General features: G+C 43.7%; 2 protein-coding genes across 4 annotated transcripts in view; one reads left to right on the top strand and one right to left on the bottom strand.

The window, feature by feature from the left end:
* The window catches only part of DRC1 (dynein regulatory complex subunit 1), a 72012-nt gene extending 65688 nt beyond the window's left edge, over nt 1-6324 (bottom strand). For all 3 annotated transcript variants that reach the window (XM_053589647.1, XM_053589648.1, XM_053589649.1), the window contains exon 1: nt 6110-6324. In XM_053589647.1, the coding sequence (XP_053445622.1) occupies nt 6110-6264 (155 nt within the window). In that variant the 5' untranslated portion in view covers nt 6265-6324. The remainder of the gene's footprint in view (nt 1-6109) is intronic.
* Nucleotides 6325-9582: 3258 nt separating this feature from the next.
* On the top strand, nt 9583-10113 carry LOC128584499 (thioredoxin-like protein 4A). Its single transcript, XM_053589417.1, has one exon. The coding sequence runs from the start codon at nt 9583-9585 to the stop codon at nt 9997-9999; it is 417 nt and encodes a 138-aa protein (XP_053445392.1). The 3' UTR covers nt 10000-10113.
* Nucleotides 10114-13785: the final 3672 nt, after the last annotated feature.

Raw genomic sequence — 13785 nt, 5'->3', positions numbered from 1 at the left:
ATAACCAAGCCAAAAACACAGTCAAGAACTCTATTCCTTTCACAGTCGTGCTAAAGAAGATGAAATATTTGGGAGTATACCTAACAAAGGACATGAAAGATCTCTATAAAGAGAACTATGAAACTTTAAAAAAAGAAATAGCTGAATATGTTAACAAATGGAAAAACATACCATGCTCATGGCTGGGAAGAATCAACATTGTTAAAATGTCTATACTACCCAAAGCAATATATAATTTTAATGTATTCCTATTAAAGCTCCATTGTCATATTTTAAAGACCTTGAAAAAATAATACTTCGTTTTATATGGAATCAGAAAAAACCTCGAATAGCCAAAACATTACTCAGCAATAAAAACAAAGCAGGAGGAATCACGCTACAAACCTGAGACTGTACTATAAATCGATAGTGATCAAAACAGCATGGTACTGGCACAAAAACAGAGAAGTAGATGTCTGGAACAGAATAGAGAACCAAGAGATGAATCCAGCCACCTACAATTCTTTGATCTTTGACAAGCCAATTAAAAACATTCAGTGGGGAAAAGATTCCCTATTTAACAAATGGTGCTGGCAACCTGTAGAAGACTGAAACTGGACCCACACCTTTCACCATTAACTAAGATAGACTCTCACTAGATAAAAGATTTAAACTTAAGACATGAAACTATAAAAATACTTGAAGAAAGTGCAGGGAAAACTCTTGAAGGAATCGGCCTGGGTGAATACTTTATGAGGAGGACTCCCCAGGCAACTGAAGCAGTATCAAAAATACATTACTGGGACCTTATCAAACTAAAAAGCTTCTGCACAGCCAAGAACATAGTAAGTAAAGCAAGCAGACAGCCCTCAGAATGGGAGAAAATATTTGCAGGTTATACCTCCGATAAAGGTTTAATAACCAGAATCCACAGAGAACTCAAACATATTAGCAAGAAAAGAACAAGTGATCCCATCTCAGGGTGGACAAAGGACTTGAAGAGAAAATTCTCTAAAGAAGACAGACACACGATCTACAAACACATGGAAAAAAGCTCATCATCCTTAATCATCTGAGAAATGCAAATCAAAACTACTTTGAGATATCACCTAATCCCAGTAAGAGTAGCCCACATAACAAAATCCCAAAACCAGAGATGTTGGTGTGGATGTGGAGAAAAGGGCACACTTCTACACTGCTGGTGGGAATGTACACTAATACGTTCCTTTTGGAAGGATGTTTGGAGAATACTTAGAGATCTAAAAATAGACTTGCCATTTGATCCTATAATTCCTCTACTAGGTACATAACCAGAAGACCAAAAATCACAATATAACAAAGACATCTGTACCAGAATGTTTATTGCAGCCCAATTCATAATTGCTAAGTCATGGAAGAAGCCCAAGTGCCCATCGACCCACAAATGGACTAGCAAATTGTGGTACATGTATACCATGGAATATTATGCAGCCTTAAAGAAAGATGGAAACTTTACCTCTTTCATGTTTACATGGATGGAGCTGGAATATACTCTTCTTAGCAAAGTATCTCAGGAATGGAAGAAAAAGTATCCAATGTACTCGGCCCTACTATGAAGCTAATTTATAGCTTTCACATGAAGGCTATAACCCAACTATAGCACAAGAATATGGGGAAAGGGCCAAAGGAGGGGGAAGGGGAGAGGTTAGGGTGGAGGGAAGGTAATAGGTGGGGCCACACCTACGGTGCACCTTAGAATGGGTACAGGTGAAACTTACTAAGTGCAGAATACAAATGTCTACATACAATAACTAAGAAAATGCCATGAAGGCTACGTTGAATAGTTTGATGAGATTATTTCAGATTATATATGAAACCAGCACATTGTACCCCCTGATTACACTAATGTACATAGCTATGATTTAACAATAAAAAAAAAAAGAAAGAAAAGAAAGAAACCCGAAGTAATTTCTCATACTCCTTTCTTCGAATGTGACCATTTGGAGTTTGTTTGTAGGCCCTAGAAGCTGTAGGACCCTCTCTTTGTTCTTGGTATTCTGAATTTTCTCAATTGTGCACCTAAGGTGTGTCTATATTTTCATCCACTAGGCTGAACATTTTCAATCAGGTGGTCCCCTTCAATCGGGAAACTCATATCTACAGGTCTGGGAATTCTTCTTTAATTCTTTCAGTGACAATGTCCTCCGCTCTCTGTTTACTCTGTCCTTACTTTTTTTTTTTTTTTTTGAGACAGTCTCACTCTATGCCCTGAGCTAGAATGTCATAGTGTCATAACTGATAGCAACCTCAAATTTGGGGGCTCTTACCTCAACCTCCTGAGTGAGTAGCTAGGACTACAAGCACTTGCCACAATGCCCAGCTAGTTCTTCTATCTTTTAGTAGAGACAGGGTTTCACTTTTGTTCAGGCTTCTCTCTAACAAACTCCTGAGCTCAAGCAATCCACCTGCCTTGGCCTCCCAGAATGCTAGGATTACAGCCGTGAGCCACCACGCCTGGCCTCTCTGTCCTTTCTAGATTGAAAAAGGGTATACTAGGTCTCCTGGACTAGTCCTCTAATTATTAAGAAATCTTTTTCTCTACTAGTATCTATCTTTTTCTTTTTGCTCTAACTCATAGGCAATTCTATTCCTTTACTTTCTGGACCTTCTACTGTTTTCTATTTCTATTATATTTTTAATTTCCAATGCTTTCTTCTGAACATAGCATTGTATCTTGTTTCATGGTTGTCAAACCATCTTGTTTTTCTCTGAGGATCTTAATGACCATCTTTTTGGAGTTTGTTGCTTTTTTTCTTCAGTTTCAGTTTCTTCAGCCTCAGTTTCCTCTCAGGTGTTTTGTTGGGTTTTTTTTTCTATTAGAGCATTTCTGTATCTTTTGTGCTAAAGACTTTCCCCAGATGTGTGAAATCCTTAGTTACTACTTCATGATAAAACTTGGCTGGGTGACCATAGCTCAGTGGTTAGGGCGCCAGCCACATGCTCCAGGGCTGATGGGTTTGAACCCGGCCCTGGCCTGCTAAACAAAAAAAATAGCCAGGCATTGTGGCAGGCACCTGTAGTCCTGGCTATTTGGGAGGCTGAGGCAACAGAATCACTGGACCCCAAGAGTTTGAGGTTGCTGTGAGCTGTGACGCCAAAGTACCCTACCGAGGGTGACAAAATGAGACTCTGTCTCAAAAAATAAATAAATAAAATAAAAAGCTGATGAAAAATTAAATTAAATTAAAGCATTGGTTTAGGCTGGGCATGGTGGCTCACGTTTATAATCCCAGCACTCTCGGAGGCCAACGCAGGCGGATGGCCTGAGCTCACGGGTTTGAAACCGGCCTGAGTAAGAGCAAGACCCTGCCTCTAAAATTAGCCAGGTGTTAAGGCCAGCACCTGTAATCTCAGCTACTTGGGAGTTTAAGGCAAGAGAATTGCTTGAGCCCAGGAGTCTGAGGTTGCTGTGACCTATAACACCATAGCACTCTACCAAGGACAACAGACTCTGTAACAAAAAAAAAAAAATTGGTTTGACAAAAAAAAACACTATCACATGCAAAAAAGCAGAAAGACGCAAGCTATAATGACAAAAAAAAAAAAAAAACTCTTGTGAGGTACTTTTTAAAGCTTTTCATTTACATAATGTAATTTTAAAACTTTGAGTTCCATATCCTAGTAGTTGAGTGTCTAATGCTCTTATTTTGAAAATGTTCTCCAAATTCTTGCACATCTTTTCTGAGACGTACCAAAGACCTAAAGCTATAAAGGTAATGGTAACTTCCATGACAACTTAGGAAAAGGACACTGACACTACCAATTTTACATGTCACTTCACAGTAGTTGCCTAGTTGCTGCTGAAGAACTGTCTTTAAAACAAAAAACTAAACTAGGATGGTTTACTTTAGTTATATGTACATAAGCACCTGATTATACAGAACTCAAGAATTTAGAGAAAATAAAACAATTTAGTATCATTTCAATCTAAGTCTCTAAGTCATTTGGAAGCTTGTAATCTGGTGGCAGGATAAAGAAAAAAACAATTTTAATAGCCTGACAAAAATTTGAACACTTAAAAAAAGGCTGATGGGAGCTCTGAGTGCAAGAGTGTGCCTTAACAACTGTGAACTTCAGTGTAGGCTGATCTGCCAGGGCTGTTCTGTGGGCAAACCTGATGTCACTGTCTTTTTTTTTTTTTTGAGACAAGAGTCTCACTCTGCTCTGTTGCCCTGGGTAGAGTGCCATGATGTGATAGCTTACAGCAATCTTAAACTCTTGGGCTCAAGCAATCCTCTTGCCTCAGCCTCCGGAGTAGCTGGAACTACAGGCACCCACCATGACACCCAGCTAGTTTTTCTATTTTTAGTAGAGTCAGGTTCTTGCTCTTACTCAGGCTGGTCTCAACCCTCTGAGCTCAGGCAATCCACCCACCTTAGCGTCCCAGAGTGCTAAGATTACAGGTGTGAGCCACCAGGCTGGGATTGATATCAGAGTCTTTAAGTCCTTCTTTTTGCATGGTCAAAGTCTACAGAGAATCTTCTCCAACCTCCTGAATGGAATGTGAAGGCCAAAGTGCCAGCATCCAGGAACAGGAAGGAAGGAGAAGAGAACAGCCTTGGCATCCAGTGTGCATGAGATGCCTGAATCCCCTTATTTTTAGCGCGATATCCTTGCCTTATCTTTGTCCAGTATCCCCCTAAACCCTCCACTTGAAATTTCTCCAAACCTCGTGGGAGAAAGGTTCTGAGTACTATTAATTTCCAATCAATTCTCCTTATGTTAGTCCTTTATTCACCTCAGATAGAATCTTACACAATAAACCCCCTGGGCGGCGCCCGTGGCTCAGTGGGTAGGGCGCTGGCCACATACACCAAGGCTGGCAGGTTTGACCCTGACTCCGGCCAGCTAAAAAACAACAATGACAACTGCAACAAAAAAATAGCCTGGTGTTGTGGTGGGCACCTGTAGTCCCAGCTACTTGGGAGGCTGAGGCAAGAGAATCACTTAAACCCAAGAGTCTGAAGTTGCTGTGACCTGTGATGCCACTGAACTCTACCCAGAGCAACAGCTTGAGACTCTGTCTCAAATAAATAAAGAAAGAAACCCCCTGACCAGGGGACTCACCCACAAGGAAAGAGGTGAGAAGTGGACCCACCACGATTTGTCATATTGCATACTGTACCTCCCAGAAGCCTGAGGAAGGCACAGCTGAGGCAGCGGCCTGGAGGCCAAGCACTAGATTATGACGTGCCATCCCCTACTCAATAACTGCACTCAGTCAGAGACTCCTCTGTGACTCTGTCCCAGGAGAAATAAATACATGGGTCTGATAACCAGCGTGAAGTTGGAGTGGCTCCACTTAATCAGTCCCAACAGCCTGCTGTGGGATCCTGTGCTTCCTGTCTCCATAGCTCTAGGGCCTGCAAAAGCCCTCGTTCCCACAGGGGTGTGCTGTTGTCAGGACACAAAGCAAGGATCCCACCGAACTGCAAGTTACGGCTGCCACCTTGACACTGTGGATTCCTTATTTCCAACGACCAGCGGACAAGAGAAGCAGCCACCGCCTGGGTAGCGCAATTGACCCTGACCGGGAGGAGCAGGTGTAAGTGCTGTTTACACAATAAGGACATTCGGGAATTCAGGTGCCACTTGGTCCTCCAGAGCCCGTGTAGCTGTGAATGGACAGTACAGCAACTCTAGCGCGAGACGGGGATAATCGCCAGAAATCCTCGACCCTTCAGGAACGAGGGTTTCTGCTGCATTACCAGATAAGCCCCTGAAGACCAGCAGAAGTGACAGCTGAGGTCCACCAAATACTTGCGGAAGGAAGCGGGCTGGTTGGGGAGGCGGCAGACCGCAGGGCGCAGGCCCAGGCTGCATCCCGCGGGTACCGCCCGCGGCGCCCAAGCCCCGGGCTCTCGTCAGCGCTGACGGGGGATTATTTCCGTCACAGACTCACAGCAGGGTGTTGAATGTTTTCACATCGCACACTGCCTGCCCCTTCTGGAAGAAATGCGTTCTGTTTCATCCAGAAACCGCGCTCCCACTCCGGACACGCCGAGCCCTCATCGCGGGGCTCGCACCGCGGGCAGCCCAGCTACCTCCCCTCACGCCGCGTCGGACGGCGCGACAGCCCGGCCCCGCTCACCGCCTCCGCGCTTCCAGGCGCGCCGCGATGCGGAGGCGCCGGGCCTGGATCCGCTCCTGAGGGTTGTCAGAATGTATCGAGGGCCCGAGAATCGGGGCGGGCAAGTGTTCGTCTGCATTCTGCTCCAGGACCCCCAGGGATCCTGGCGGATTCATGGCTAGAGGCCTGGCTCCCCAGCAGCTCGGTGCAGCCCGCGCCTGGTTGCTAGGAACAAGCGGTTGCCAAGGAAAAGCGCCGGAGTCCGCTGCCGGGTGGTTGCGCGCGCAGCTCTCTGCCAGCCGCCTTTCAGAACCGCGCATCCCAGTTTGGGGCTTCTGGCCTCTCTCCTGCAGTTAGGGTGTCAGTACGGTCCTGACTCCCTTTCCCCCCACGAAGGCCCAGTCATATGAGCCGAGCTGTGGAGTCTCACCACAAGACTAGAAGCCTAAAGAGCTGGATAAGTTGTGGTTCATCACTTACCGACCCTGATGGTTAATTTATCTTTCATTCATTCACACGAAATGAATATTCCTCAAAATCATATTCATCAGATAGAACTGAGAGCCTACCATATCCATATGCCAAGCGCTGTGCTAGCGCTAAGGATACATAAGTTGTTCTTTCCTCATGAAGAACGCAGAAGAGACTATAGGTATGCTTTTGCATCCATTTTTTTTTTTTTTTGATACAGGTCTCCTTCTGTCCACCCCAACTAGAATGCAGTGGCATCATCATAGTTCACAGCAACCTCAAACGCCTGAGCTCAAGCGATCCTCCTGCCTCAGCCTCAAGAATAACTAGGACTACTGGTGCGTGCCACCACGCCCAGCTAATTTTTTTAGTTTTTTGTAGAGATGGAGACTTGCTCTTGATCAGGCTGGTCTCCAAGTCTTGAGCAGCTCAAGCAGTCCTCCAGCCTCAGCCTCCCAGAGGGCTAGGATTACTGGCGTGAGCCACTGCTCCCAGTCCCTATGTCCTCCGGAGTGTGAAAACACCCTGACATTAATAAATTTTTATCTAGCAAGAGATTGTCTTCTGTAGCATTTTTCAGTAGGGCTGAATCCTAAAATAATCCCACCATTAACCCCTGCAATCAGAATTTACACAAAGGGGAGAAGAGAAAAATGGTCTGCAGGAGGTGGGGGTGGGGAGCAAAAGTTAGAAATACAGAAGCACTTTCAAACTTTCACAGCACCACTGTCCCCAGAAAGGCATTTGCCTGGGCATTTTTGTGTTTCCTTTTGAACAGCAAATAGTGTTCTCATTGAGAATTTAAAAGCTTTAAAACCAAATTGCACACCATTTAACAAGGCACTGGGTGAGTCGGGAGAAAATGTGGGTCTAATCCTAGCCCTGCCCTGCCACCTTAAGCAAGTCACAACTTCTTGAGGACCATTTTCTCAGCTGTGAGATGTACTAATTGGCCACCTACACAAAACACAGAAATAAGAACTATGAGGCCAAGAAGTTGAGCCCTTTGTGAATAAGGCCTAAGTAGAGTCTGCAAGTAGTAGATTTAAGAATACCACAGCCATGGAATAGCCTAAACAGACAGTAGATAGGATCCCTGTCCCATACTTGCCCAGGTGATGGTAGAAGGAAAGGGGCAAGGGTGGGTGCTTCTAATCTTCAAGGCCCTCTGCCAAATCTCTCTCTCCTTTGGTTATAACCACAAAATCTTTCAGGTGGTGGTCCATTATTTCCACTATCTCTAAGGAGAGAAACAAGTATGTGTACATGCATGTCTGGCTGGGAGTAGGATACCATGAGAAAGTCGGTGGGAGACAGCTGTTACACAAGCACTAGGCAAGAGAGCAAAGGTACCACAAAAATCCATACAGAGTGATCAACGAAATATTTGGCAATAAAGTTGTCTGTCCCCAGATGACACTGTAAACATCTTATGTAATCAGGAATCTGACTCCATTATTTGCTGTTTGGCTATTGACAAGCTTTGAAGTCTCACTCTTCTCTCTTCTCCATCATCTGGGCAAGCTGTTATTTTCAAAAAGAAGAAATAACAAAACAAAAAACCTCTATGCTCTCTTTTTTGGTGCTGGCAGGAATTCCAACCATGAGCACTGGGTATCCTCACCCTGGCCCCACCCCAAGATCACAATAAAAGCCCCAAGCGAGTCCACCTTTCTAGCTCTATCCAGCCATTTTCTGACCAGCTGAGAGGTCATACTTGCTCACACAGCCTCAACTATGTAATAAAACTTTTTCTTTTGTTGGGGAAACACTCATTCACCCATGGAAAGGCACCTTGATGGCACCTTGTAGGACAGTTTGACAGTATCTACAAACAATTTATTATTTTTTCAGACAGTCTTACTTTGTTGCCCTCAGTAGAGTGCCATAGAGTCATAGCTCACAGCAACCTCAAACTCTTGTGCTTAAGAGATTCTCTTGCCTCAGCCTCCGAAGTAGCTGGGACTCCAGGCACCCACCACAATGCCGGGCTATTTTTTTTGTTGCAGTTTGGCCGGGGCCAGGTTTAAACTCGCCACCCTTGGTATATTAGGCGGCACCCTACCCACTGAGCCACAGGAGGCACCACCCTATTTTTCTTTTTTTTTTTTTTTTTGAGACAGTCTCAAGCTGTCACTCTGGGTAGAGTGCTATGGCATCACAGCTCACAGCAACCTCAAACTCTTGGGCTCAAGAGATTCTCTTGCCTCAGCCTCCCAGGTAGCTGGGACTACAGGCACCTGCCACAACGCCTGGCTATTTTTAGAGATGAGGTTTCACTCTGGCTCAGGCTGGTCTCAAACCTGTGAGCTCAGGCAATCCATCCACCTTGGCCTCTCAAGTGCTGGGATTACAGGCGTGAGCCACCCTTCTACAAACAATTTAAATTAGTAAATAAGAAGTAGGGAATAGGGAGACATTTGTTAAAGGATACAAAATTGTAGCTAATGGGAGGAATAATTTAGTGTTCTATCCTACTCTAGGATGACCAGAGTTAATAATAATACGTAGTTACAAATAGCTAGGAGGAGGATATTTGGACATTCCCAACACAAAGATATGGTAAATGTTTGAGATGATGGATATGCTAATTACACCAATCTAATCACTACGCATTATATGTACCGAAACCTCAGTATGCATCTATGAGTATGTATAATTATTTGTCAATCACATTTTTTAAAAACTGAACAAAGGACAGAGAGAGGAAGAAATTTTTTTATGGCAGAAGCTGTCGTTTGAGAAGTCAAAGAAATGAAATTGAAAAATAAAAATAGAAAATCACTAAACGTTTTCTAAATAAATGTAGAAAATTGTTTAAAACTGTAGGCCAGGCCTGGTGGCTCACTCCTATAATCCTAGCACTCTAGGAGGCTGTGACAGGTGGATTGCTTGAGCTCAGGAATTAAAGAGCTGCCGGAGCAAGAGCAAGACCCCATCTCTTTAAAAATAGAAAAAGTAGGCGACGGCATGTGCACTCCCATGCAAGCCCTAGTGCTGTGGAGGCGTTCACCCGGCCTGAGATGTCACACATGCTCCCGCACTTGCACAACGGCTGGCAGGTGGACCAGGCCATCCTTTCAGAGGTTGTCATTCAGTTTGGGCATGACTGGGACCTCACCTGCATGAAGATGGATGAGGTTCGTTACAGCATAGCTGAGCAGGTTAAGAATTTTGCAGTTATTTATCTTAGGGCTATTACAGAAGTACCTGACTTCAACAAAATGTATAAGTTATACGATCCATGTACTGTCATGTTTTTCCTCAGAAACAAGCACATCGTGATTGACTTGGTCACCAGCAACGACAACAACATTAACTGGGCCATGGAGAACAAGCAGGAGATGGTGGGCATCATACAGACTGTGTACCGTGGGGCCCGCAAAGACTGCACCCTGGTTGTGTCTCCCAAGGGCTACTCCGCCAAGTACAGATACTGAGCGTACATCAGTCTGTGGATAAATATTGTGGAGCTGTTTTTTTATGCAGAGATATTTCAAACTGTTGACAGCCTTTGGAAGCTTGAGGGCTGGAAGTTCTCTGGGATACAATTACAGGGCTTTAACTAGCTGAAATAAACGTGGTGATAGGAAAAAAAAATAAAAATAGAAAAAGTAGGCTCGGCACCTGTAGCTTGGCATTAGAGTGCCAGCCACATACACCAGGGCTGGCGGGTTCGAACCCTGCATGGACCTGCCAAAACAACGATGACAACTACAACAAAAAAATAGCCAGGCATTGTGGCAGGCGCCTGCAGTCCCAGCTACTTGGGAGGTTGAAGCCAGAGAATCTCTTAAGCCCAAGAGTTTGAGGTTGTTGTGAGCTGTGACGCCGTGCACAGCACTCTACCAAGGGTGACATAGTGAGACCCTATCTCAAAAAAATAAATAAATATAGAAAAAGTAGCCAGGTGTTGCAGTGGGCACCCTAGTCCCACCTATTCCGTAAGATGAGGCAAAAGGATCACTGGAGCCCAAGAGTCTGAGGTTGCTGTGAGCACAGCCAGGGTACTCTACCCACGGCAACAGAAAAAGACTGTCTCAAAAAAAAAAAAAAAAAAAAACCTAAGAAGTCCACATCATGTTGACCAGAAGAGAAGGAATTTCTGCCCTTCCGGTGGCTCACCACTGTAATCCTAGCACTCTGGGAGACCTAGGTGGGTGGATCCCTTGACCTCAGGAGTTCCAGATTAACCTGAGCAAAGAGCCAGACCTCATCTCCACCAAAAATAGAAAGATTAGCTGAGTGTTGTGGTGGGCACCTATAGGCCCAGCTACTTGGGAGACTGAGGCTGGAGGATGTAGGCTGAGGCCATGGCACTCTAGCCTGGGGCACAGGAAGAAACTCTGTCTAAATACAAAAATAAGCATATGCATTGACTAGGCAATTCTACTTATAAGAATTACATAGGCAGATAATGGGTCTAGGTTATAGCTTCGAGGGTCAGAATTACATCAGTTTTCTCAGCACCATACACATAGCAGCTAGCACAATATCTGAAACGTACATAGAAAGTGCTCAAGAAATATTTTTTGAAAGAAATGTATGCTCGCTCCCATTCTAATATTCAAAAATTGGATATAGGCCAGGCATAGTGGCTCTCGCCTGTAATCCTAGCACTCCAGGAGGCTGAGGCAGGTGGATTGCTTGAGCTCAGGAGTTTGAAACCAGCCTGAGCAAGAGTGAGACCCCATTTCTAAATATAGCTGAGTGTAGCAGTGGGTGCTGGTAGTCCTAGCTACTCCGGGAGGCTGAAGCAAGACAACCACTTGAGCTCAAGAGTTTGAGGTTGCTGTGAGCATGGCACTCTACTAAGGGTGACAAAGGGAGACACTGTCTCCAAAAAAAATCGAAAAAAACTAGATATGATACAAAATCCATGAATAGGGTAACTGGTAAAGCATTCATGGGATTCTAATAAAATGAAAGAATGAATCTGACCTAGGAAGACATCCAACATGTAGTAAATGAGAAAGGAAAGCGGCAGCACAACGTGATGAGTATGAGCCCAGGTTTATTTGAACTGTAGACAGTATGTACACAAGAAAAATGGAGAGAAAAACCACAAGGTAGTCAGTATCTCTGGGGGCTGGATTTATCAGTGACTTACACATTTTCTAAACAAAAATTTTACAATGAACATAAATAACTTCTGATTCAATAAAATATAATGTTTATTCATTTTTTTTTTTTTTACGACAGGTGATGGGTCAGGCACAGTGGGAGGCTAAGGCAGGAGGACTGCTTGAGTCCAGGAGTTCAAGACCTCATCTCTAAGAGAAACTTTAGGCTCAGCACCTGTAGCACAGTAGTTACGGCGCCAACCACATACACCGAGGGTGGCGGGTTCGAACCCGGCCCGAGCCAGCTAAACAAACAATAACTGCAACAAAAAATAACCGGGTGTTGTGGTGGGCACCTGTAGTCCCAGCTACTCGGGAAGCTATGATGCCACAGCACTTTACCAAGGGCAACAAAGTGAGACTCTGTCTCAATAAATAAATACAATTTAATTAAAAAAAAACTTTTAAAATTACCAAAAGAAAATTTTTAATTAAAAAAAAGGAAGATGTGACGAGATCCTGAAGAGACTGAGGAAGGCAAGATTAAGGCTGTCAGATGACAGGGACTTGGGGAAGGGACAGGTGATGTCCATTCACCTTGGTATTTGACAACCATCTACAGCAGTGGTTCTCAACCTTCCCAAAGCCTTTAATACAGTTCCTCATGTTGTGGTGACCCCCAGTCATAAAATTATTTTTGTTGCTACTTCATAAATGTAATTTTGCTACTGTTATGAATCGTAATGTAAATATCTGATATGTAGGATGTATTTTTATTGTTACAAAGGGGTTGCAACCCACAGGTTGAGTACTGCTGATCTAGAATCTGCTCTTCAACTGGTAGGCAACACTCCAAAAGCAGACCTGTCTTGAGAACTGATAAGCTCATAATAGAAAAACATATAGAGAATTCGTTAATTTTACCAAGAAATCACAATCATCAGTGTATGTATTCGTGCATTGTGACTAGCACATCCGTGTGAGTTGATCATCTACAAAGAGAATCAAACTATATAACTGGGAAGTTCCTTGACATGTGGGATTGATTGCAATAGTTCTGAGGCCCACAACTGGGGTAACTTGCCATAAGAATAGTCGACTCCTTGGTGTATGACACCTTCATCCCTGGTAGGTTTTAAATGACACACACAAAATCCTTTGCTAGGCTAATGCTGGCCATCTATCTGCAGCTTAGTGTTTTCCTAGAAAAAGGACGGTGCCTTGATCAGATTTTGCCTTACAAAGTCAAGTCACACTTAATTCTACACTAAATCACCTTAATTAAGTGTGGGAATGTTGGCAAATTCAAGTAGGTAATTTCTTGGTTTATTCCTATCTCCCAATTTGTGTAAATTTTACTGATTAGAACTTGAGAAGGGAATCTTATTTTATTCAGTTTTAGTTATTTTTGGAATTGCCCATCATCTTCATACATTGTCTACAAAAGATGGAAGGAGGGATGGGAAGAGGCAGGGAAGTCATGGGCTCTGCTATATGGCTTAGAAAAAAGTTAAAAGGTGAAAAATACAGAACTGGATATTGCCAGAAACCGAATACCTACCTTAGACACAGTATTAAACACTCTACATGCATTATTCTCAATCTTCATGTTTAATTGTGGTACTATTAATCTCATTTTATAGATGAGGAACTGGGGCATAGAAAAAAATATGTAACTTGCCCTAAGTCAAAGCTTGCACAGTTAAATGTGACTAAGACACATCCATTATATTCAAAGTTTGGGAAGTCTCGAAAAACTCACAGAATGAAAACAAGACAAACTGAAGGAACAGATATGAAGTTTTCTTCCAGGAAATTTGTGAACAGAGGAAAAAAGATGAGTGGGAAGAGGAACAAGACACTCTGGGGGCACAGGGTCCTTTTAAGTTTTGGTAGCCCCAAGTGTGGCTACATAGTGTGAGGGTGCCAGACAGAAGAGAGGGAATAACTGCTAGGACAGCCAGAAGTTGGGAGGGCAGGGGAATTAGGGGTCACGGGGAGGGGGGAGAGCCTGGGTTAAAACATGGGGCATTTCCTTCCTTACCTTCTTCATCTGTTACTGAAAAATTTTTCAATGCCCACTTTCAAAACTGTGAGACCAATTCTGATGTAAAAATGAGAAATATCCTCCCCAGAAACAATGTTAGATAATGGGCATTATGG

This window comes from Nycticebus coucang, chromosome 4 (genome assembly GCF_027406575.1).
Source record: "Nycticebus coucang isolate mNycCou1 chromosome 4, mNycCou1.pri, whole genome shotgun sequence".
NCBI classification, from domain to species: domain Eukaryota; kingdom Metazoa; phylum Chordata; class Mammalia; order Primates; family Lorisidae; genus Nycticebus; species Nycticebus coucang.
Note: the sequence above shows the minus strand (reverse complement) of the source record. Positions and strands in the feature narration are given on the sequence as shown.

Coding starts and splice junctions, on each gene's coding strand:
- LOC128584499 (XM_053589417.1), top strand. CDS start 9,583: ATGTCACACATGCTCCCGCACTTGCACAACGGCTGGCAGGTGGACCAG.